Below are 27,229 nucleotides of genomic sequence, written 5' to 3'. Positions count from 1 at the left end.
AACTTGCCAAAGCCAAAGATAAAGAGAAAATTTTAAAAGCAGCCAGGGATAAAAGAAAGGTCTCCTACAAAGAGGAATCAATAAGAATAAGTTCAGACTACTCAGCAGAAACCATGCAGTCAAGAAGGCAATGGGATGACATACATAGGGCACTGAAGGAGAAAAACTGCCAGCCAAGGATCATATATCCAGCAAAACTCTCTCTAAAATATGAAGGTGAAATTAAAACATTTACAGATAAACACAAGCTTAGAGAATTTACAAAAACCAAACCAAAGCTACAAGAAATACTAAAGGAAATTGTTTGGTCAGAAAATCAATAATACCAGATACCAGCACAACACAAGGTAACAGAACAGAACATCCTGATATCAACTCAAATAGGGAAATCACAAAAACAAATTAAGATTAATTTTAAAAAGAAAAAAAATGCTCAAAACAGGGAATCTTTGAAGTCAACATGTAAAAGATCACAATAATCAAAAAGAGGGACTAAATACAGGTGGCATAGAACTGCCATGTGGAGAGGGAAACAAGGCGATATAGGACAATACAAGTTAGGTTCTTAGAAAAATAGGGGTAAATATTAAAAAAAAAAAAAAGGTAACAACAAAGAGGTATAACAATTCCGTAACTCAAAATAAAAACCAAGAAAAACATAACGACTCAGCAAACATAAATTCAACTACTATGAAAATGAGGAACACACAATTTACAAAGAAAAACATCTCAGCACAACAAAGTAAGTGGAAAAATGAAATTATCAACAACACACACAAAAAGGTGTAAAAATGACAACACTAAACACATACTTATCTGTAATTACACTGAAGGTAAGTGGACTAAATGCACCAATAAAGAGACAGAGAGTCTCAGACTGGATAAAGAAACATGATCCGTCTATATGCTGCCTACAAGAGACACACCTTGGACTCAGAGACACAAACAAACTAGAACTCAAAGGATGGAAAAAAATATATCAAGCAAACAATAAGCAAAAAAGAGCAGAAGTAGCAATATTAATTTCTGACAAAATAGACTTTAAAGTTAAATCTACCACAAAGGCTAAAGAAGGACATTACATAATGATTAAAGGGACAATTGACCAGGAAGATAGAACCATATTAAATATTCATGCACCCAATGACAGGGCTGCAAGATACATAAAACAAACATTAACAGAACTGAAAAGTGAGATAGACACCTCCACAATTATAGTAGGAGACTTCAACACACCACTTTTGGAGAAGGACAGGACTTCCAGTAAGAAGCTCAATAGAGACACGGAAGACCTAATTGCTGCAATCTACCAACTTGACCTCGTAGACTTATACAGAACACTCCACCCAACAGCTGCAAAGTATACTTCTTTTTCTAGCGCACATGGAACATTCTCTAGAATAGACCACATACTAGGTCATAAAACAAACCTTTGCAGAATCCAAAACATCGAAATATTACAAAGGATCTTCTCAGACCACAAGGCCATAAAAATGGAAATCAATAACAGAAAAATCAGGGAAAAGAAATCAAATACTTGGAAACTGAACAATACCCTGCTGAAAAAAAGACAGGGTTATAGAAGACATTAAGGAGGGACTAAAGAATTTCATAGAATGCAACGAGAGTGAAAACACTTCCTATCAAAACCTCTGGGACAGAGCAAAAGCAGCACTCAGAGGTCAATTTATATCGATAAATGCACACATACATAAAGAAGAAAGAGCCAAAATCAGAGAACTGTCCCTACAACTTGAACAAATAGAAAGTGAGCAACAGAAGAATCCATCAGGCACCAAAAGAAAACAAATAATAAAAATTAGAGCTGAACTAAATGAGTTAGAGAACAGAAAACAATTGAAAGAATTAACAAAGCCAAAAGCTGGTTCTTTGAAAAAATTAACAAAATTGATAAACCATTGGCCAAACTGACTAAAGAAATACAGGAAAGGAAACAAATAACCCGAATAAGAAACGAGATGGGCCATATCACAACAGACCCAACTGAAATGAAAAGAATCATATCAGGTTATTATGATAAATTGTCCTCTGACAAATTTTCAAACCTAGAAGAAATGGATGAATTCCTAGAAAAACACTACCTACCTAAACTAACAATCAGAAGTAGAACAACTAAATAGACCCATAATAAAAAAAAGAGATTGAAAAGGTAATCAGTAAACTCCCAACAAAAAAAGCCCTGGCCTGGACGGCTTCACTGCAGAGTTCTACCAAACTTTCAGAGAAGAGTTAACACCACTATTACTAAAGGTATTTCAAAGCATAGAAAAGGATGGAATACTACCTAACTCATTCTATGAGCCACCATATCCCTGATACCAAAATCAGGTAAAGACAGCACAAAAAAAGAAAATTATAAACCTATATCCCTCATGAACATAGATGCAAAAATTCTAGCCAATAGAATTCAACAACATGTCAAAAAAATAATCCACCACGACCAAGTGGGATTTATACCAAGTATGCAAATTTTTTTTTATGCAAGGCTGGTTTATATTAGAAAAACCATTAATGTAATCCACCATATAAATAAAACAAAAGACAAAAAACACATGATCTTATCAATGGATGCGGAGAAGGCATTTGACAAAGTCCAACACCTATTCATGATAAAAACTCTCAGCAAAATAGGAATTGAAGGAATATTCCTCAACATAATAAAGGGCATCTATACAAAGCCAACAGCCAACATCACTCTAAATGCAGAGAGCCTGAAAGCATTTTCTCTGAGAACGGAAGCCAGACAAGGATGCCCTTTGTCACTGCTCTTATTCAACATTGTGCTAGATGTCATAGCCAGAGCAATTAGGCTAGACAAAGAAATAAAGGGCATCCGGATTGGCAAGGAAGAAGTAAAATTATCTCTATTTGCAGATGACATGATTTTATACACAGAAAACCCTAAGGAATCCTCCAGAAAACTACTGAAACTAATAGAAGAGTTTGGCAGAGTCTCAGGTTATAAGATAAACATACAAAAATCACTTGGATTCCTCTACATCAACAAAAAGAACATCGAAGAGGAAATCACCAAATCAATACCATTCACAGTAGTCCCCAAGAAGATAAAATACATAGGAATAAATCTTACCAAAGATGTAAAAGACCTATACAAAGAAAAGTGCAAAGTACTAGTGCAAGAAACTAAAAAGGACCTACATAAGTGGAAAAACATACCTTGCTCATGGATAGGAAGACTTAACATAGTAAAAATGTCTATTCTACCAAAAGCCGTCTACGTATACAATGCGCTACCGGTCAAAATTCCAACGACATTTTCTAATGTGATGGAGAAACAAATCACCAACTTCATATGGAAGGGAAAGAAGCCCCAGATAAGTAAAGCATTACTGAAAAAGAAGAAGAAAGTGGGAGGCCTCACTCTACCTGATTTTAGAACCTATTTTACAGCCACAGTAGTCAAAACAGCCTGGTACTGGTACAACAACAGGCACATAGACCAATGGAACAGAATTGAGAACCCAGATATAAATCCATCCACATATGAACAGCTGATATTTGACAAAGGCCCAGTGTCAGTTAATCGGGGAAAAGATAGTCTTTTTAACAAATGGTGCTGGGATAACTGGATATCCATTTGCAAAAAAATGTAACAGGACCCATACCTCACACCATGCACAAAAACTAACTCCAAGTGGTTCAAAGACCTAAACATAAAGACTAAAACGACAAAGATGATGGAAGAAAAAATAGGGATAACGTTAGGAGCCCTAATACAAGGCATAAACAGAATACAGAAACCAGATAACTGGGAGCTCCTAAAAATCAAACACCTATGCTCATCTGAAGACTTCACCAAAAGAGTAAAAAGACCACATACAGATTGGGAAAAAATTTTCAGCTATGACATCTCCGACCAGCGCCTCATCTCTAAAATCTATAGGATTCTGTTAAAACTCAACCACAAAAAGACAAACAACCCAGTCAAAAAGTGGGCAAAGGATATGAACACTCACTTCACTAAAGAAGATATTCAGGCAGCTAACAGATACATGAGAAAATGCTCTCGATCATTAGCCATTAGAGAAATGCAAATTAGAACTACGATGAGATTCCATCTCACTCCAACAAGGCTGGCATTAACCCAAAAACCACAAAATAATAAATGTTGGAGGAGCTGTGGAGAGATTGGAACTCTTATACACTGCTGGTGGGAATGTAAAATGGTACAACCACTTTGGAAATCTATCTGGCGTTTTCTTAAAAAGCTAGGAATAGAACTACCATACAACCCAGAAATCCCACTCCTCGGAATATACCCTAGAGAAATAAGAGCCTTTACACGAACAGATATATGCACACCCATGTTTATTGCAGCACTGTTTACAATAGCAAAAAGCTGGTAGCAAACCAAGGTGTCCATCAATGGATCAATGGTTAAATAAATTCACACGATGGAATACTACGCATCAATAAAGAACAGTGACGAATCTGTGAAACATTTCATAACATGGAGGAACCTGGAAGGCATTATGCTGAGTGAAATTAGTCAGATGCAAAAGGACAAATACTGTATAAGACCACTATTATAAGATCTTGAGAAATAGTATAAACTGAGAAGAACACATACTTTTGTGGTTACGAGGTGGGGAGGGAAGGAGGGTGGGAGAGGGTTATTTACTGATTAGTTAGTAGATAAGAACTACTTTAGGTGAAGGGAAGGACAATACTCAATACACGGAAGATCAGCTCAACTGGACTGGACCAAAAGCAAAGGAGTTTCCGGGATAAACTGAATGCTTCGAAGGTCAGCGGAGCAAGGGCCAGGGTTTGGGGACCACGGCTTAAGGGGACTTCTAAGTCAATTGGCAAAATAATTCTATTATGCATACATTCTGCATCCCACTTTGAAGTGTGGCATCTGGGGTCTTAAATGCTAACAAGCAGCCATCCAAGATGCATCAATTGGTCTCAACCCACCTGGATCAAAGGAGAATGAAGAACACCAAGGTCACACGATAACTATGAGCCCAAGAGACAGAAAGGGCCACATGAACCAGAGACTTACATCATCCTGAGACCAGAAGAACTAGATGGTGCCCGGCCACAAACGATGACTGCCCTGACAGGGAGCACAACAGAGAACCCCTGAGGGAGCAGGAGAACAGTGGGATGCAGACCCAAATTCTCATAAAAAGACTAGACTTAATGATCTGACTGAGACTAGAAGAATCCCGGTGGTCACGGTCCCCAAACCTGTTGGCCCAGGACAGGAACCATTCCCAAAGACAACTCATCAGACATGGAAGGGACTGGACAATGGGTTGGAGAGAGATGCTGATGAAGAGTGAGCTACTTGTATCAGGTGGACACTTGAGACTGTGTTGGCATCTCCTGTCTGGAGGGGAGATGGGAGGGTAGAGAGGGTTAGAAACTGGCAAAACTATCATGAAAGGAGAGACTGGAAGGAGGGAGCGGGCTGACTCATTAGGGGGAGAGTAAGTGGGAGTATGGAGTAAGGTGTATATAAGCTTATATGTGACAGACTGACTTGATTTGTAAACTTTCACTTAAAGCACAATAAAAATTATTTAAAAAAAAAAAAGTGAATCCATATGTTTCCATGGGTTTGAAGGCTTCAATTTTGCTTTGGAAATTGCTGGAGAAATTAGTCTGTTATCCTCAGTGACTTATTTATGTTTAGGCTACAGTATCATATGATACTATTCAGTCTTTCACTTACCATTACTAAATATTTACTATGAACTAAGATATCGAGTTTGTAAAATATGATGTAAGATAGAATTCCACCATCAAGGCATTAAAAACTAGTGCGTGTACAGTGTGCACATGCGCGCGCGCACACACACACGACAAACCAGCAGCACCAAAGATAAATCAAAAAGCCTCTTTGGGTTGGTGACAGTACAGAGGTACAGAATACAAGCTCTATAGTTTTTAGAAGTGGGGCATTAAATTGCCATGTACAAAGAGGATATTTTTGAAGAACAAGAGGAAATGTGATGATCCTTGAAGAGGTAGAGAACACATAGATCAATAGAAAGGAGGAGGAAGTTGAACCCCTGAGGAAAAAGGTAAACCTGCTTGGCAAAAGAAAGGAACATAGAGATGATTTTACTGACTAGAGAGAACACTTGGCCTCTACTGAACCAGACATCATGCGCATTTCCAGGAAAGACCTCTGTTCATTGCCTCTGTAAAAACAATGAGGCCTGAGCTTGACATTGTGGGATGTTACTCTCTTGTGGGGCTTAAGGGGGCCCATATTGTGGAGAGTTGACATCATTCCCAGTGAGTGCTTTTTGTGAGTTATGTTTATAAAGGGTAAGTAAAGTAGACAGTATCCGTCACCCAAAAGAGATAATCACCACCCATCTGTCAGTTTGTCGTACTGTGGTGGCTAATGTGTTGCCATGATGCTGGAAGCTATGCGACTGGTATTTAAAATACCAGCAGAGTCACCTAGGGTGGACAAGTTTCAGTGGAGCTTCCAGACTAAGACAGACTAGGACGAGAGGTCTGGTAACCTACTTCTGAAAATCAGCCAATGAATACCCTATGGGAGACAACATAACATTGTCCGATATAATGTGGAAGATGAGCCCTCTTGGTTGGAAGACACTTAAAATCTACAGTGGCTGCAACAACGGACTTGAGCATACCAAACAGTTAAGATGATGTAGTACCAGGCAATACTTCATTGTGTTGTACATGAGGTCACCATGAGTCTAAGTCAACTGAACATAACTAACAACAATAAAAGAGATGAACACCTACTGCTAATTGAAGTGAACAGAGTCCCTGCAATATAAGCAGCCCTCTAAAGGAAGCTTGAAGCCCAGAATCACAAACATTTCTAGGCTATTTTGTGAACGTATGATTGAGTATGTGTTAGGTGGGGGTGACCCATGACCCACTGAGCACACAGGAAGTTGGTATTACCCAAATTGTACTTTAATTTACAGCTGTGTACTAGGGGAGGTTGGAAAGGTATGAGAACAAAATGGCAGTTCAGTTTCTTTTTAGTAGGCTTCAGGGTATGAACAAAGGACTTGGGGATGATTTCAAGTGTTTTGTACTATCTCTACTAAAGGAGGATATAAATTTTTGTCACCAGAAGTAGTAGCTTGTTTAAATAACATTATATCCTCATAAAGGGACCCCTGGAGGCACAGTAGTAAAGCAATCAGCTGCTAACCGAAAGATCTGTGTTTTGAAACTACCATCCACTCCATGGGAGAAAGATGTGGCAGTCTGCTTCTGTAACGATTACGGCTTTGGAAAGTCTACAGTGCAATTGTACCTTGTCCTGTAGGGTCACTGTGAGTTGGAACAGACTGGACAGTACACAACAGCATATCCTCATAAAGACATTCTTCTGTTATTTTTCTGTGATTACGTTCACTGAATTGATGTATTTGATAGACAGCTTTTTAAAATTGAGGGTGATTAATGCTAATGCACTAATAACTAACTTATTGAGTGATTTTTTGTGAATAAGTATTTTTCTATTTTAATTTATTTGTATAAAAGTATCATACCTACCATGTTGTTGTTGATAGTTGCTGTCAAGTTGATTCTGACTCATGGCATTTCCCTGTGTTGTTGCAGAGTAGAACTGCTGCATAGGGTTTTCTTGGCTGTAATCTTAATAAAAGCAGATTGCAAAGTCTGTTCTTCTGCAGTACTTCTGGGTGGACTTGCACACCAACCTTTAGGTTTGCAGTCCATTTTGCAAACTGTTTTCATCACCTAGGGACTTACATACACCGTACCTCGTACTTGAAAGTCGAAATTACTGCTTGATCCACGGGCTGCATAATGGATGTTGTATCAGCAAGCAAGAAAACAGTATTAATCTTTTTGTACATCTCCACCAGAGCTCTTGGGTGACCAGGTGCATTGTCAATACCCGTTGCTGTAGAGTCGATTCCGACTCATAGCGACCCTATAGGGCAGAGTAGAACTGCACTACAGAGTTTCCAAGGAGCACCTGGTGGATTTGAACAGCCAACCTTTTGGTTAGCAGCTATAGCTCTTAACCATTATGCCACCAGGGACATACACCATAGTAGGAATGAAATAAGACCTAGGGCCTGATTATGAAAAGCAATAGATTCTCACCCACTCCTGTAGTTTGTTTTCTCATTTCCCAGGCACAATCATTTTTTGGCAGTTGCTGTTTCTCCTCTCTGTCTCTCTCTGTCTCTCTCTCAACTAGGTAAGTATTCACAAGGTTCACTAGTCAAAACAATAGAAAAGGTACACAGTGAGAAGCCTTGCACCTGGTCCTGTCTCCATCCACCCCATTCTCCACAGTTGCCAAATGCTTTATTAGTTTCTTAACTACCTTCACTGTGTCATTATATTAATACAAGAAAAAACAAGTATATAATCTTGTTGCATTAATACTTCTGATTTATATTTTTACATTATTTCTGATTTTATTTGCATTTTGATCAACTCTCTGAACACCTTTGTTGCATGAGAACATCAGCGCTTCCACCCTTTCCCTTTCCCCTTCCATCTCCCATCCTCTCAGGGCTTTGAACCAGTACTGTGAATTTGCGTTTCTAACAATTTCCTAGAGGATGCTAATGCTGCTGGTTAGGATCAGTTCTCAGAACCTCTAGTAGAGCAGCTGTTCTCAGAATTTATTATACATATATGTAAGAATCACCTGGGGATCTTGTTAAAATGTAGATTCTGATTCAGTGTATCTGGGGTGGAAATGCAAATTCTGAGCAGGGGCTTGAACCAGAATGAACCTGTCTGAAACCTGGATCCTACGCATCTTTACCTTACAGTGGCAAAATGATATTATGTACATCCCCTTACACAACCAAATTCAGTCTTCCATGCTTTGCCTACACATTGTTTCTAAACTTATAAAGCTTAAAAAAGTCTTCATTTTTGTAATAATGTAAATTGTTGATTCCTGATGTCAGTCAAGTTCTTCTCTATTTGTAGGTATCCTTTTTTTTGTTTTGTTTTTCCATCCCTTGCTCTGACCATTTTTAGTCTCTTTTCTTTGTGTTTGAAATTTGGACAGTTCTATGATTGCACATTGGTGATGCTGCATATACTTGGTGGACTTTTGATGCTGAATTGTCATGCCTTCATCACTGGTGGTGTATTTTAGTCCATTCTTTCCTGGTTAATTTCACCTTCTCCATTGTGTCTGCTAGCTCCAGTTGGAACGTCTGTTAACTGGTTGTTTGAACTTGCTAGACTGGTGTTTTTTCTGTCATTAATTTCCCTCAGATGCTCTCCATGTGACTTTGGGTCTATTACTTATTATTTCAGTGACTTAGTTTAGCATCTGAAAATGAAGATTATAATGCATTTCAGAATTTTCGTTAGGAAAAAGTAAAAATATTAGAAAAAAATCTCTTAACTCAGTACCAAGATTTGCACCCTGACTATCTCACACCAATCTTAGGTTATTAAGCCCTATTCACACTGGATATCTGTTCCTTATAAGAAACTTATGGGAAGCAGAATTTAAAATCCAAATACATGTTGCAGAGTATGTTCATTTTCTTCTTAGCTTATCGCTAATCGATGTAGTTTTTAGCCTTCTATACTCATAAAAACAAGCAAGCAAGCAAACACACAGAAATTTGTTTACTGTTTTCTAAGACTTTGGCTCTTCCAAATGATTGTGAATCCATTGCCTATATTGCTTATTTCCCAAATAGGAACATTAAATGAATTACAGGCGTACCTCATTTTATTGCACTTCACAGATACTGAGTACTGTGTTTTTTACAAATTGAATGTTTGTGGCAACCCTGTGTCCAGCAAGTCTATCGGCGCCATTTTTTTCCAACAGCATGTACTCACTTTCTGTCTCTGTGTCACATTTTGGTAATTCTTGCAATATTTCAGACTTCTTCATTATTATTATATCTGTTATGGTGATCTATAATCAGTGATCTTTGATGTTACTATTGTAATTGTTTTGGCATGCCACAAACTGTGCCCATATAAGACAGTGAACTTAATCAATAAATGTGTGTATTCTGACTGCTCCACCAACCAGCCGTTCCCCCATCTCTCTCTCTATCTTCTCAGTTCTACCTATTACCTGACACATGACAATATCGACATTAGGCCAATTAATAACCTACAATGGCCTTTAAGTGTTCAAGTGGAAGGCAGAGTCGCACATCTCTCACTTTAAATCAAAAGCTAGAAATGATTAAGCTTAGGAAGATGTGTGGAAAGCTGAGATAGGTGGAATGCTAGGCCTCTTGAGGAAAATAGTTAGTCAAATTGTGAGTGCAATAAAAAAAGTTCTTGAAGGAAATTAAAAGAGCTACTTCAGTGAACACACCAATAATAAAGCGAAACAGCCTTCTTGCTGATATGGAGAAAATTTTAGTGGTCTGGATAGAAGATGAAACCAGCCACCACATTCCCTTAAGCCAAAGCCTAATCCACAGCAAGGCCCTAACTCTTTTCAATTCTGTGAAGGTCAAGAGAGGTGAGGAAGCTGCAGAAGAAAAGTTTGAAGCCAGCAGAGGTCGGTTCATGAGGTTTAAGGAAAGAAGCCATGTCCATAACATAAAGGTGCAAGGTGAGGCAGCAAGTGCTGATCCAGAAGCTGCAGCAAGTTCTCCAGAGGACCCAGCGGAGATAATTGATGAAGGTGGCCACACTCAACAACAGGTTTTCAGTGTGGACGAAAACAGCCTTATATGGGAAGAAGATGCCATCTAGAACTTTCACAGCTAGAGAGGAGAAGTCAGCACCTGGCTTCAAAGCTCAAAGGACAGGCTGACTCTTGGGGCTAATGCAGCTGGTGACTTTAAGTTGAAGCCAATGCTCATTAACCATTCTGAAAATCCCAGGGCCCTTAAGAATTATGCTAAACCTACTCTGGCTGTGCTCTATAAATGGAAACAAAGGCTGGAAGACAGCACATCTGTTTACAACATGGTTTACAGAATATTTTAAGCCCACTGTTGAGACCTATTGCTCAGAAAAAAAAAAAAAAAGATTCCTTTCAAAATATTACTACTTATTGACAATGCAGGAAACCCTCATGGTGTAGTGGTTAAGATCTATGGCTGCTAGCCAAAAGGTCGGCAGTTCGAATCTACCAGGTGTTCCTTGGAAACTCTGTGGAGCAGTTCTACTCTAACCTATAGGGTCGCTATGAGTTGGAATCGACTCAACAGCAGTGGATATTGACAATGCACCTGGTCATCCAAGAGCTCTAATGGAGATGTACAGAGAGATTAATATTGTTTTCATACCTGCTAACACAACATCCATTCTACAGCCCGTGGATAAAGAAGTAATTTCAACTTTAAGTCTTATTGTTTTAAAAAATACATTTTGTAAGGCTATAGCTGCCATAGATAGTGATTCCTCCAACTGCCTCTTGGCCTATGTCTTAGTTATCTAGTGCTGTTATAACAGAAATACCACAAGTGGATGGCTTTAACAAAGATGAATTAATTTTCTCACGGTCTAGTCAGCTAGAAGTCCAAATTCAGGGCGTCAGCTCCAGGGGAAGGCGGTCTGTCTCTGTTGGCTCTGGAGGAAGGTCTTTGTCATCAATCTTCCCCTGGACTAGGAGCTTTCCACACAGGAATCCCGGGTCCAAAGGATGCACTTTACTCTCAGTGCTTCTTTCTTGGTCTTATGAACTCCTTACTCTCTGCTTGCTTCACTTTCCTTTTATCGCTTGTAAAATAAAAGATGGTGCAGGCTAGAGTCCAGGGAAACTCCCTTTACATTGGATCAGGGATGTGATCTTAGTAAGGGTGTTACAATCCTACCCTATTCCTCTTTAACGTAAAATTATAATCACAAAATGGAGGACAACCACAATATACTGGAAATCATGGCCTAAACAAGTTGACACATATTTTTGGGGGACACAGTTCAATCCATGACAGTCTATTTACAGGTTCCTCATGAGCACAATTAAGTGTTCTGGAATTGCCATTGTTTGCAACGTTATCCATAATTTTTTGTGATTCATACCGTCTAATGCTTTTGCATAGTCAATAAAATACAGATAAACATTTTTCTGGTATTCTTTGCATTGAGCCAAGATCTATCTGATGTCAGCAATGATATCCACATTCCATGTCCTCTTCTATATCCAGCTCGAATTTTGGGGCAGTTTCCTGTCTATGTACTGCTGAAACCACTTTTTAAATATCTTTAGCAAAATTTTGCTTGCGTGTGATATTAATGATATTGTGTGATAATCTCTGCATTTTGTTGGATCACTTTTCTTTGGAATGGTCACAAATATGGATCTCTTGCAGCTGGATGGCCAGGTAGCCAGTGAGCACCTCCAGTGCTGCATCCATTTGTTTAAACATCTTGACTGGTATTCCATCAATTCCTGGAGCCTTGTTTTTCACCAATGCCTTCATTGTGGCTTAGAATTCTTCTTTGAATGAATCAATTCTTGATCATATCCTACTTCGAAATGGTTGAATGTTTACCAGTTCTTTTTGGTACAGTGACCCGGTTTATTCCTTCCATCTTCTTTTGATGCTTCCTGTGTTGTTCAGTATTGCATAGCATTCATAGAATCCTTCAGTATTGCAACTCGAGCTTTGAATTTTTTCTTCGGTTCTTTCAGCTTGAGAAATGCTGAGCATGTTCTTCCTTTTTAGTTTTCTAATTCGAGATTTTGCACATTTCATTACAATACTTTACTTTGTCTTCTTGAGCTGCCCTTTGAAATCTTCTGTTCAGCTCTTTTATTTCATCATTTCTTCCATTTGCTTTAGCTACTGTGTGTTCAAGAGCAAGTTTCAGAGTCTCTTCTAACATCCGTTTTTGTATTTTCTTTATTTCATGTCTTTTTAATGACCTTTTGCTTTCTTCATATATGATGTCCTTGATGTCATCTCACAACCCATCTGGTCTTTGATCATTAGTGTTTAGTTCCTCAAATCTGTTCTTGAGATGGTCTCTAAATTCAGGTGGGATATACTTGAGGTCATATTTTGGCTCTTGTGGACTTGTTTTAATTGTCTTCAGCTTCAACTTGAACTTGAATATGAGCAATTGATGGTCTATTCTGCAGTCGGCCCCTGGCCTTGTTTCGACTGATGATATTGAGCTTCTCCATCACCTCTTTCCACAGATAATAGTCGATTTGATTCCTGTGTTTTCCATCCAGTGAGGTTCATGTATATAGTCACTGTTTATGTTGTTGAAAATAGGAATTTGCAGTGAATAGTCATTGATCTTGCAAAATTCTGTAATGTGTTTTCCAGTGTTGTTTCTATCACCAAGTCTGTGTTTTCCAACTACCGGTCATTCTTGTGTCCAGCTTTCGCATTCCAATCACCAGTGATTATTCAGTGCCACTTGACTACATGTTTGATCTATTTCAGACTACAGAAGTTGGTAAAAATCTTCAGTTTCCTCATCTTTGGCATTAGTGGTGGGTGTGTAAATTTGAGCAATAATTGTATTAACTGCTCTTCCTTACAGGCATATGGATATTATCGTTTCACTGACAGCATTGCATTTCAGGATATATCTTGAAATGTTTTTGATGGTGAATGCAATGCCATTCCTCTTCAATTTGTCATTCCCGGCATAGTAAATCATGATTATCTGATTTGCACTGGCCAATACCAGTTCATTTCAGCTTACTAATGCCTAGGATAGCTATCTTTATTCATTCCATTTCATTTTTGATGACTTAAAATTTTCCTAGATTCATGCTTCATACATTCTACCTTCTGTTTGTAAATGTATGTTTACAGCTGTTTCTTCTGATTTTGAGTTGTTTAACATCAGTAAATGAAGGTCCAGCAAGTTTTACTCCACCCAAGTCATTCAGATCGACTCTACTTTGAGAAGGCAGCTCTTCCCCAGAAGTGTTTTGAGTGCCTTCCAATCTGAGGGGCTCATCTTCCAGCACTATATCAGACAGTGTTCCACTATTATTTATTCGGTTTTCACTAGTCAGTTTTTTCAGTAGACTGCCAAGTCCTTCTTCCTAGTCTGTCTTAGTCTGGATGCTCCATTGAAACGTGTCCACCAAGGGTGACCCTGCTGGTGTTGGAAATACCAGTGGCATAGCTTCCAGCACCACAGCAACATGCAAGCCACCACAGTATGACAAACTGACAGATGAGTTTTAAACTTAAGTTATACAAATATACATCACCTAAATCGACTCGACGGCAGTGGTTTTATATATTACCTTGTATATTTTCCTCATTTTGGGGAGGGGTAGGATATTATTAGTTTTAATTATTACCCTGAAGAAAATGCTTTTTTAAAAATATGTCTACAGATTTTTTCATTTTGGAAAAAATCAAATTTTATTTGAATTGATATTGGTAGTCAGACACTTCTTGGCATTTTTCTTACATTCTATAGCTTTTCTTTGTTGTCATCCCCCATAACTTCCAGGTTTTTTCTTTTTTTCTGGTTTAGCAGAAAGTATTTTGGTCTTGGGGTTAAGAGAGATGAATACTGATCTGGGTCTGCCTCTGAATTTTTCCTTTGGGCAAGTAACTTAGCCTCTCTGAGTCTTTTTTCTCTCAACTGTAAAAAGAAAAAGAGAGTCTCAATGTTTTCTGCTGTAAATACCTATGGTTCTGTTATACCATTTATTCTTTCTGGAGGCATTGATACATTCTCTTCCATTGACAGATGTCCAGATTCTAGTCGGCCAGAAACAGTGCGCCCGTGTCTTCTCCCATGTAAAAAAGACTGTGTTGTGACACCATTCAGTGAGTGGACTCCCTGCCCGAGGTTGTGCCAACCAGGTAGGTGGATGCTGTCTTCTGAATGTTTCTTTCCTAACCATCTGATTGTTCCCCACTGCTAAAATGTAAGAAGTTGCAGAATGTATGCACCTTTCTCTCCCATTAGCTTTCAAGGTTTGTGAAAGTTCGTAAATGAAATGTATTTCCAGATCCATCATAACTTAGAAGGGAAAACATATTCAGTTATCATGTGTCATAATTTCACTGGTATATGTTGCTGGAATACTCATCTTCTGCTAGTCCTGTTGTGGCATTTTGAACATCCATTTAAATGTGATTCCACATAAAACACTATTGCCATCACAATACCTTTGGGGCTCTTGTGTGCCTGGAGCCTGATCTCACATACCTTTATTAGTATCTAGGACTGTAAGTCCTTTGGTAAGGTTACTGATAAATATAGAAACCAAAAAAAACAAACTCATTGCCATTGAATGGATTCCGACTCACGGTGACCTTATGTATTATAGAGTAGAACTGCTACATAGGGTTTTCTTGGTTATAATCTTTATGGAAGCAGATTGCCAGGACTTTCTTCTGCAGTGCTGCCATACAGGTTTGAACTAGCAACCTCTAGGTTAGTAGTTAAGCACAAACTATTTGCACCATCTAGGGACCTACTGATAAATATAAGAATGTGGAGAAACAAGACCAGATATAGTATAATGTGTTGAACAAGTAGAGAAACTGGCAAAATAAGTTTAATGATGATACTTTATACACCTGGATATATTTGTAGGCCTTTAATACCACATACTTAATACTTTTTTTTTACTTAATACTAAGTCCTAGATAAACACATAGGAGCTCTTTGGTAAAGCGACTTTCTTAGAACAGGTCTTTCCCCTAAAGCTGATTGCAGTCCCCTGAGGGACTAGTCTGTGTGAAAATACAAGTATCCTAGTCTTGAATATAAGTCTAAGAACTAGAGTTAATAATGTGGTTCCATCATCTAAGATATGTCTTCTGGTCCCACCGTGTCTATACCAAGGGAAAATGAAGAAACCACAGACACAAGGGAAAGATTACTCCACAGGACTAAGGGACCACAACTACCAGCCTCTACCAGACTGAGCCCAGCACAACTAGATGGTGCCCGGCTACCACCATTGATTGCTGTGATAGGGATCGCAATAGAGGGCCCTGAACAGAAAGGGAGAAAAAAGGTAGAACAAAATTCAAACTCACAAAAAACAATCAGACTTACTGGTCTGACAGAGACTGAAGAAACCCTGAGAGCATGGCCCCCAAACACTCTTTTAACTCAGTATCGAAGTCACTTCTAAGGTTCACTCTTCAGCCAAAGATTAGACAGGCCCATAAAACAAATAGTAATACACATAGCTCAACCATGTATATGAGACTAAATGGGCACACCAGCCCAGGGGCAAGGATGAGAAGCTGAGAGCGGACAAAAAACTGGATGAATAGAAATGGGGAACCCAAGGTCGAGAAGGGGACACATTGTGGGGTTAGCAACCAGTGTCACAAAACATGTATTCATTGTTTAATGAGAAACAAATTTGCTCTGTAAACTTTCACCTAAAGCACAGTAAAAAAATTAAATAACTCGGTTCCTTTCCTCTAGACCCACACCCTAGCTTTGGTCCTTTGGATCTTACCATTGCCATTGTGAGAAAAGACAAATTCAAAAAAAAAAAAGGAAGGAGGAAAAGAATATTCACCCTAGTATCTAAAGTGAGTCTCATCACCTCATCCTTGTTCTTCTCTTGGTAATCATGTCCTCTGAAGCAGGACACAGCTCTCAAGCTGTTAACACACTAGCCTCCTGGAAAAAAGGAAGAAAGAAGTATGCAGGTCATTAGGTCATTAGGGAGAGAATCTGTCACAGAGTTTGAGAGAATTTAGATCATTCCTTGGAACATTCCACCCCTTAGCATCTGGGATCCCCAAATGCTCTTCGACTCACACATCTATAGCAACACTTCTTGGGAGTGGCATGAAGAGATGGCCCACATTGATATAGATCTGACTGCCGTTTCAAACCATCTCAGTGACTGGCAAAGGTGTAGTGACAGCTGTTGAAGATTGTCATCCTTAATGTCTTATATTGCATTAGTGGGCACTGTGCAGAGCTTTTATAACAGTGCCATTTCATCTTCTCAATAGTGTTTTGTCACAGAGTTAATACAGTAGCAGCAAATGAGCTTTGCTTATCGATAGAATCCAAGATAAATTGAATTATTGAACAAGAACTTTTTCAATTTACCTGATCTTTTTGGGGGGTGAAAATAACAATCTCTTTTAGAGACTGTCTTGGTTATCTAGTACTGCTGTAACAGAGATACCACAAGTGGATGGCTTTAACAAAGAGAAATTCATTTCCTCACAGTAAAGTAGGCTAGAAATCCAAAATCAGGGCGTCAGCTCCGGTAAAGGCTTTCTGTCTGTGTCGACTTTGGAGGAAGGTCCTTCTCATCAATCTTACCTTGGAGTAGGAGCTTCTCCACACAGGAACCCTGGGTCCAAAGGATATGCTGTGCTCCTGGTGCTACTTTCTTGGTGGTATGAGGTTCCCCCATCTCTCTGCTTGCTTCTTTCTCTTTTTTATCTCAAAAGAGATTTGCTCAAGACACAATCAATCTTGTAGATTGAGTTCTGCCTCATTAACATAACAGGTGCCTATCCCATCTCATTAACATCATAGAGGTAGGATTTACAACTCATAGGAAAATTACATCAGGTGACAAAATGGTGGAGAATCAGACACTCATGACCTAGCCAAATTGATATGCAAAAATTTTTTTCCTGAGTTAAGATCCAGAGTAAACAGGCAGTCCCTGAGTTATGAACAATACCCATTCCTAACTGCCTTTAAGTTTGTAGAAAAGTCAGAACAGGTATGTAGTTCTTATTTAGCCTTACTTTAGTGCAGGAAAAGGCTCGAAGTCTTTTCAATGACTTAAAAGCTGCATAAGGTCGCTATGAGTCGGAATTGACTCGACGGCAGTGGTGGGTAAGTGCAGCAAGTGAAGGTGATTGTGATGAATACTTTTTGGCAAGCAGGGGTTATCGGTCCAGTTATTTCAAAGCGAGGGTAAGTTTACGTAGCATTAACGGACAAGTAGGAGTTATTCCTAAGTACATGTTCGTAACTTGGAGACTGCCTGTAAATGAGTTGGACAAATAGGGTGAGTTGAGTATCCAGGGGAATTGTGTTTCCAGAGTGGAGCAGAAAAGCTACTTCCTCTACTCTGAACCATTTAAAAGGTAACATTTAGGAGGCTGACCTTTAGAATTTTAGTGGTAATGCATATTAAAAAAATATAGATTCTTAATGGTAAATAGTAGAAAATTTAAGAAGATAATATAATCTGTGATGATGGTGTTTCTTGAGGTTCATCTATTTCTCTTAGTTTCTGATTCATGAGAAGTAAACATAATTCCTCTGTTAAATGGTTTTAAGAAGGTAAAGACAGAATTAAAAAAGAATACCTTACTAGCAGCCAGATCTTGGCATGGGAGCTCTCAAGGTTCACAACATTTAGGGAGAAATATTAGTTTTGTTGAGCTGGTGGGCCCTGGTGACCAGGGATTACTTCCGTGTACTGCTGCTACATCCAAGAAATTTTTTTCCGTTGTCTGACTCTCTTCCCTTAGCATTGGCTAAGAGTGGAGGGATCTTAGGGCATGTGAAAGAATTTCTAGTCAAGCAACTTCAAACTTTGCTGCAATTTCCGGAGATTCAATTAGTTATTTAAATGGTTGGCACTGTAATGAAAATATTTCCTAGCCTCTGTGATCTCATTTTTGCCTCCAACTTTTCAAGCCTAGGTAATTCCTTTCATAGCCTGGGAGCCTAGGGACCTGAAGGAGCAGAGATTCAATTTTCAGATTTCTTCCAGCTTTCCACTTCAATCCTATTTACCCTTATGTTTAGTTTATACCTTGGGACTAAGCGATTATTAAATAAGCATGGGTTAATTAGGGGGCTACTATCAGAGGGGGAGAATATTGGAAGAAATCAAAGTTCAAAATCTGTGGCTTTCAAGCTTTATGGTGCGTCTGAATCACCTGGAAGCATTATTAAAATGCAGATTTCCAGCTCCATAACTATGAACTCTTATTGAATAAAACAGAAATTTGTGGTTGTAAGAAGCACTCTCTGAATGGTGATACACCCCTGCCACCCTCTCCCCACCCCCACACCATTTGCCATAGATCTGTGAACAAACACTGCTTGAACTCTGTGCATATTGCCTTGTTTGGTTACATAGGTAAATGAGATGCTTTACAGAAACCAGGGTATCCCTTCTAATTAGGAATTTTAGACTTTTGATGTACTTCCTGTGAAGAAAGAGAATATAGTAGTTTGACTTTGCTAGGGTGTTATTTAATTTTATTAAATAATCTACAATTAAAATGAATAAATTAATTATTGTCACTTCCTTGGCTTTGGTCCCATTTTAATATGAATGAATCTATATTAGAGTGTGGATTCTGGAGGTTTTTGACTCACTGGATTAGCTGATAGGATGGTAGATTTATAAACTGTTTAATTTATATCACTCTAACAAAGCCTGGAGTTAGAGGTGGAGTTAAATGTCAGGATCTTAATATGTCAATTTGGAACTCCGGGTTGTGTAAGAACAGCAAATAATTTATGTGTAACAAATCAGGAGGATATTAAATTCATGAACAAAATGTAGTAGATTGCTCTTAGTTTAGACAAACAACTTTTAAATGTTCTCTAATAGAAAAATGGAAACCCTGGTGGCGTAGTGGTTAAGAGCTATGGCTGGTAACCAAAAGGTTAGCAGTTCAAATCCATCAGGCACTCCTTGGAAACTCTGGGGCAGTTCTACTCTGTCCTACAGGGTCGCTATGAGCCAGAATCGACTTGACAACAGTGGGTTTGGTTTTCTGGTTTAATGGAAAAATCACCAGTGAATATTCAGTCAATCTCTTGAAGTTCCTTCAAAATTAAGTTGCAGTATATAAATGGCTCAGGTAGACTATCTACTGAATGATATGCTTTTAATGATAAGGAGTAAAATATCCAAAAATAAATATTCCTGGAATGATAGATTCTCTGCCATTTGAGATCTTTCCAAGTTAAATGTAATTTGCTCTGATACCTAAAAATATGCTTATCATTACTTTATTTTGAGACCATGTAGATATTAACCGGTTAGAATGCAGACTGCATGAAAGTAGTGACGAGTTCTGTTGGAAGTATATTAATTTCTAAGTTGAGCCAACAATATCCTTCCCATGGCTGAATGACTGCAGTAATAGATCTTGTTTAATTTAGCACTTAATTATATCCTGTCTTGAGCTTCTCTCTACTTTGTTCATATGTAATGGGAAGAGCATGAACATTAGAAACTAATAGACTTGTGGTATACCGCTGGTGCTGCGGATTCTTAGCTGTGTGCCCTGAAATTTAGTTAATCTCCCTGAGATTTTATATGCGTATCTATAAAATGGCTGTAACATGTAACACCTGTAAAACAATTTACTTCATAGGTTTTTTTTTTTTTTTTAATCCCATGTGAAGGGACTAGCCCAGCAATAGTTGCCCAAAAACCAAAAAAACCAAACCCAATGCCGTCGAGTCAATTTTGACTCATAGCGACCCTATAGGACAGAGTAGAAGTGCCCCATAGAGTTTCCAAGGAGTGCTTGGCGTATTCAAACTGCCGACCCTTTGTTTATCAGCCGTAGCACTTAACCACTACGCCACCAGGGTTTCCCAATAGTTGCCCAGTAAGTGATAATCCCCTCCTTGTCCTCCATTTTGTATTTAATCTCTACCAAGTATGTTGTAAGATCCATGAATATTCAAGTCATAAAAGATACTCATTTTAGAAAGAGATGGTATATGTGTATATATACATATATGTATACATACATACACACACAAAGTACACACATGTATATTTGTATATATCAATATCTAACCCTGGTGGCATAGTGGTTAAGTACTACCACTACTGACCAAGAGGTCTGCAGTTTGAATCCTCCAGGCACTCCTTGGAAACTCTATGGGGCAGTTCTACTCTGTCTTATAGGGTCGCTATGAGTCGGAATCAACTGGACGGCACTGGGTTTTGGTTTTATATATGTTTACACTCTCTTGACTTTCTTATAGAAAGGTAATAATAGAAGATTAGTAAATATATGTGTGTATATGTATGTGTACATATACATATATAGATATATGTATGCATATATGTATATTATTATTACCTTGCATGGATTATGGCATATGACCAACAGGTCATACATGGTGTGGAGTTTGAGGAGGTTGGTATTTTCCCCCACCCATCTTTCCACTCACCCAAATGAAGAACCAATTAAGAATTAGTGAAAGTAGAGGGAGATGAAAGTATCAGTTTTAATACCAATAAAACTGTATTGGAGATTGTGGTGTAGGAGTACAGCAACAGTGGCCTTGCTGATTCTCAGTCCCAGAATTAGATTTAACTACCTAGATAACTATCTGGGTGGACAAACAGTTAAGCACTTGGTTGCTAATCAAAAAGTTGGAGGCTCAAGTCCACACAGAGGTGCCTTGGAAGAAAGGCCTCATGATCTACTTCCAAAAAATCAGACATTGAAATCCCTATGGAATGCAATTCTTCTCTGAAACTCATGGAGTCACCATGAGTTGGAGCCCTCTCAGTGGCAACTGATTAGCTGGTTATCTGGTCACAATCGACTCTGAAGAGCCAAAGAACTCTCCTTGAATGGGAAGACTGAGAACAGAGTGGAATATGTGTATCCTCTGAGCAGATGTTTCTGGAGAAAGAAGAAAGGAGAAAACAAAGCAACCTATATGCACTTCCTTCTTCCATAGTCGTAATTTAGATGCCACTCATCCTTTCCACAGGAGATGTAAGTGAGGGTGCTGGAAGAGTCTAGGGATGAAGAAGGCTATAGATAGGGCTCTCCCTTACGTGGAAAGAATCATCAGGAGGGCTCCAGCTTGCAGTCTGTGCTGTACTGCTTTGTGAACCCATGTCCTACTTTCTACTGCCTCCTTTACTTCATTCTAGCTACACTGCTCTTCTTCCTGACCAAGCTTGTTCTATCTTATACTTTTACTTGCTGCTCTTTCTCCTGAAATTATCTTCTCCCAGCCCTTTGCTTGGGAGCCTTTTATCAATACTTTGTTTTCAATTAATATGTCATCGCCTCAGAGAGTCTTCCTCTAACTTTGTTATTTAAAAATCCCCCCTTTTCCTCCTTTTCTTCCTGTTCTTAAACCTATGTTGTCCCCCCAACCCCAGCACTTACCATTATCTCATCTAGATAGATAGTAAACTCTATTTCTTGTTCACTGCTTAAACATGTTGAATAGTCACTGTCACAAGTGCCTAAATATTTATTGAATGAATGATGATAGATGAGTATATCATTAATTCAGTAAACATTTTGTAGAGTTTACTATATTCCAAGTTTTATGCCAACTGCCAGTAATATTAAGATGGATATGTAAGGTTATTTTAGTCAAGGGGCTTTTTAATGAGAGATTCAGACTTTTTTTTTTGGTTGGATTCAGACATGTAAACAAATGTTTTCCATAATAGGAATAAGCACAGGAATCCTGAAGCCAAGAGGAGGGGTCTTGTTCTGCTCAGTGGTTGGGAAGGATGCAACAGAGGAGGTGAGACCTGGCAGACCAGAGTTTCAGCGGCAAACACAGGGTAGAAGTTCTTACAGGTACAGAAGGGATGTGTGTGCACAGGCTCAGTGATGTCAGAGAACACTCGAATTGAATGAATTGCAGGCAGCTCATGACATAATTCCTATGAGGAGTGAGAAGAGATAGGCTGATAGAGATACGCAGGAGCCAGCTCATTAAAACCTTTATACCATTCTAAGGAGTTTGGACATTATCCCGAATTCTGAGGGAACAATTTAAATTTTAAGTGTAAGTTTGATAAAATCAGATTTGTGTTTTACGAAAAAAAAGTTTGTAAAATAATGAGGTTAAAAAATGTTGAAAACCAGTGGGAAAATTGGAAGGCCATTCATTTATCTGGGCAGTGAGGAGATTCCATTTTCTTGAATAGAAAAATGAGATTCATAGGTAAGCGTATTAAATACCAAAATTCAAAATTGTTTAATAGCATGTCTTAACACAGAGTATGCTGAGTTCTTGGTCTATCCTGTGAAGTTCGTATAACTGAATGACTATGCACACCCTCTCTCTCATCCAAGGGATTTAAGTGCTAAGACAGAATCAAAACCAGTAAGCACCTGTCAGAACTCCGGGATGGAGCAAGTCCTTCCCAGTCCCCTCTCTCCTGAGTGTGTGCTCCTGAAGAGTAAAATGCTCCTAAAAAACAGGAGTATCTCGATAACCCCATTATTACAATTTATTCTTATCAGGACTGGCTACATAATTTGCAGGATCCAGTGCAAAATGAAAACGTGGGTGCCTCATTCAAAAGTTATTTAAAAATTGTAAGACGGCTACAGCAGAGTGTTAAACCAAGATTGGGGCCCTTGTGAGCTTGGCTCCCTAAGAGCCTGTACAGACCACACACCAATGATGCTTGTTGGCTCTCCTTAGGGGCCAGGATCTTAGGGACCCTGGCTTTGAGTTTCACTCCTGGGACAAGTTGCCATATGTGATGACTAACATGTTAAACCACATTATTTTATTGGATTACAATTCCACTTGCATTCAGCTGAGAACATTCAAGGACTAGAGGGGATAGGGCTGGGAAGAGGTACTTTTTGGCTGTAGGCAACAAAGCGGAGCAGTGAAGAACAGACTTTGGATCCAGAGTGCTTTGGTTTTAAGCCATCTCTAACACTTACTGGCAGCTTGGACAAGGTATAAAAGCTTTCTGTGCCTCCATTTCCCCAACTGCAAAACAGGGATAAGAGTAGCTGTGTCTTAGGGTTGTGATGAGGGATAAGTGAGTCAATTCATGTAAAGTACTTCATATGTGCCTGGAGCATGGTAAAAGCTTGTTTTTTTTTTTTTTTATTGTCTTAAAGACAATATTCTAGATACTAAACCTTTTTTTGATTATGTATTGTACAGATGGAACTGGATTGATAAACTGGATTGTACAGATATTACAGTTCAGGGTGAATTTTGTCTCATCATGAATAAAAAAAAAATTTAGAAAGTGCTTAATTTTAGTATCATTGAATTTATTGTTTACTTTTTGTTTTTCATTTGTGTGTTTTAAGAGAGTTTTTCCTATCTTAAAAAGACACACATATATTTTCTCCTGAGACTTTTATATCTAAGTATTTAATAATTGATTTTTCTATGTGGCAGTACGTAGATATCTAGCTTCTTTCTCCATCTGAAGAAACTGATCTCCTTTCCTATCATACCTCTACTACCCTCACCTCCCAGTGATTTAGACACTCTTGTCTCCCTTGCTCTTTCTTTCTGGAACGTGACTCTGGGCCTTTGCACATGCAGTTCTCTCTGCCTAGGATTCTCTTTCCATAGATTATATTGGTGACTCTTACCCACCAACTCCTCCATGTTCTTGTTCAAATATCTTGTCTCATGTGTGGCTTTTGAAGTTTAAAATTGTGTGGCACTTTCTCCCACACAGGTACATATTTTCTAGCACTCCCTGTGACTTTACTCTTGCTATTTTTTTGTTTGCTTGTTTTTGCGCAACAATCATCATATGAAACACTACATATTTAACTGATTTATTTTTTAATTGCTTTCTCCCTTTGCTGAATCTAAGATCTATGAGGGCAGGAATTTTTTTTCTTTTGTTCTCTCTTATATTTTCAGTTCCTAGAACAGTATCTCCTCTTTAGAGGATTTCACCATTCTTTTTCTAGAACAATTCAGAACACCCGTAAGCCATTTTCATTTTGGGTTTTCTTTTTCCAAATAGAAAAGTGTGAATCCCAACTCCATGCAAATATTAATGCAGGCATCTGTGGAAGAATCTCTGGATGACTTTCTTCTTTTATCCTGTTCTCCCGCTAAAGCCAAGATAGGCAAGCACCCCCACTCTCTCCCCCTCGGTACAAATTTTTTCTAGTCCACACACCAAGGGAACCGAGCTTTCTGGGGTTGTGTCTCTGAACAAACCTCCCGTTGCGCTCTGGCCCAGGCTTTGTCTCTTTTTTTATACTTCACCACATCCACTGAAAACTAGGCTGTCTCCATCAGAGATGGATAAATTCCCCCAATGACCAGTGCTCCAAAAATTACTTTCTTCCTTTCCAGCCATACATTTATAAAGCATTTTAAAAATATTTCAAAGTGAAATAAGAAAAGAAAGAAGAATTTATAGGACATATCAACCAATTGTAACCTTGGACCGTACTGGATTCCAATTCAAGTAAATATACACAGGTACACACATGGGTACATGCACACACACACACATATGACCATATGACAGCTGCAATATTTATTAGTATTTTATAATTCTTATTAATATTTTGTGTGATAGTGTTACAATGACTGTGTTTGAAAAGAGTCACTTTATGAACCTATTCTGACATATTTATAGATAAAATGATATGATGTCTGAACATTCTCTAAAATAATTGGGATGTGTGTGAGTAAGTAGGAGTATCGAGGAAACAAGATTGTGTATTGCAAATTGTTGAAGCTGGTTGTTGGGTAATTTAGCTTCTTAGATATGTTTGAAAAATTTTATAATAAAAACATTTAAATACTTAAGTCAAATTAAAAAGTAAAATCCTACAGCATTTTGATTTTTTTCTGTGCCAGGGGTTTCTCCAGATATGTAGTCTGCCCTATTGTTAGAAAATAATGTCTGCATCTTCCTGTTCATGGGGTGTGGGGAAAAATATGTGTGTGTGTGTTTGTGTATGTGTAGTAGATGGCTAAATGTTTATTCAGTCATTATTTTCACTCATTCATCCTTTTATTCATTCAACAAGCATTTATTAGATGCCTACTAGTTTCTACTACATGAAACCTGGAGAGGCAACACAGTTTGGAGGCAGAGATATATAAGAAGACAGCAGAATATGATGTGGTGCATTGTAGAGGCTGGGGCGAGGTTCCCTGTGAGCACAGGAAGAGGGCCACTTGGCTGAAGGTGGTATGGCGGGGAAGGCTTCTTGAAGAAAGCATGAAGTTATCTAGGGAGAGGAAATATGCGTAACCTGTCCACCACACTAACAGTTCCACCAACTAACTTTTTTATATACTATGTGCCCAATCTTGAACTAACTAGTTAGTAGACTACCTGATTATTCCTTTCCAAAGCCCTATAATAAGTTACTCTTATTATGTCCTTTTGAAGCACAAGAGATACTTAATTTTTCCAAGTTCACAGACCTGGGATTCTAATTTCACTGATTTTTAAAATGTACTCAACATTAAGCCAACAGAAGGAATTTCAAAAGCTGCTGGCTTTATGTTGATGCCCCAAAAATGATGAAGACAGCAAGCCAGGCAGTAACACATTATCTTTTGTATAAAAGGATGAGTAAGGGTTTTTGTCTACTGTGCTAATATTCATGGTTAAAAAACGAAAAGCTATATTCGGTTTGCCTTCACAGAGCCATTTCCCCTTCACCTGTTCTACCACTATTGGAAAAACAAAAATTTTAATAGCACAACTGGTATTAATGTCTGAATGGTTTCCCCATCTTACATTCAGTTAGGCACATTTTTACATGGATACACAGCCTGGGAAACATATTGCAAAAAGGAGTTTGCAAAAGCCAGGTTTTATGTGGTTGAGCCATTGTGAGTGGTGGTGCATTTAGAACATAGCAAACTGCACAGCAGCAGATGACCAAGGGATACCCTTCACCCTCCTGAAAGAAGATCCCTGCGAGCTCAGCTTTCCTGAGCTGTGTCCTTGCTCTGCTTTGACCATAAGCTTGACCTGGAGACCCTCCTGTCCTTTACAGTTAGCTTACGGCCACTAATGAAAAGCATCCTCTTATGCCCAAGCAGGGATAAAGCATTAATAGGTTAGGGCCACATAGATTATTTTTCAAGAATTTTTCCAGTACAAAATAAGTATTAATGCCTAATGATGATAGCATCATGAATTTACATCTTAAATAAATAACCATTTGTATGCAAATAAACCTGGCTGTAGACAGTGCAGTATGGAGTTCCAGTGTATTTCAGTCTTAATGCTGATGGAGGGCAGTCTGTTAGGGAGCTCTGTAGCAGCCAGCCACTAGACATTTCATCTGCTTAAAGGAAAACGGGTCAGGATGGAAGAAAAATAAATCCCTGTCATTTCAGCACACAGAGGCAAGAAGAAAAGACAAGTGCAACTCGTCATTATAAATACCATTGTTAACCCTCCTCATTTATAGTACACATCTCCAATTATACCCGTTATGATGTACTTAGCTAGAGGGCAGGTTGCATTTTTTGAATGTGCTGCAAGCAGTAATGATTTAGCTGGTGCTCCTTTGTTTTCTGTGCTTGGTTAAGCAGGATGCATTGTCTTTCCTGTTTTACATATTAGATGAATAAGAGAAGCTAGGTT

The 27,229-nt window shown here is 38.5% G+C and overlaps 1 protein-coding gene across 1 annotated transcript in view; it reads left to right on the top strand.

The window, feature by feature from the left end:
• The window catches only part of THSD7B (thrombospondin type 1 domain containing 7B), an 826,015-nt gene that overhangs the window by 404,833 nt on the left and 393,953 nt on the right, over window positions 1–27,229 (top strand). Inside the window, exon 9 of the mRNA XM_023542986.2 lies at window positions 14,656–14,771. Coding sequence (XP_023398754.2) covers window positions 14,656–14,771 — 116 coding nt within the window. The remainder of the gene's footprint in view (window positions 1–14,655; window positions 14,772–27,229) is intronic.

Source organism: Loxodonta africana, chromosome 6 (assembly GCF_030014295.1).
Source record: "Loxodonta africana isolate mLoxAfr1 chromosome 6, mLoxAfr1.hap2, whole genome shotgun sequence".
NCBI lineage: Eukaryota > Metazoa > Chordata > Mammalia > Proboscidea > Elephantidae > Loxodonta > Loxodonta africana.
The sequence above is the reverse complement of the archived record's forward strand: the minus strand, read 5'-3'. Positions and strand labels throughout refer to the sequence as shown.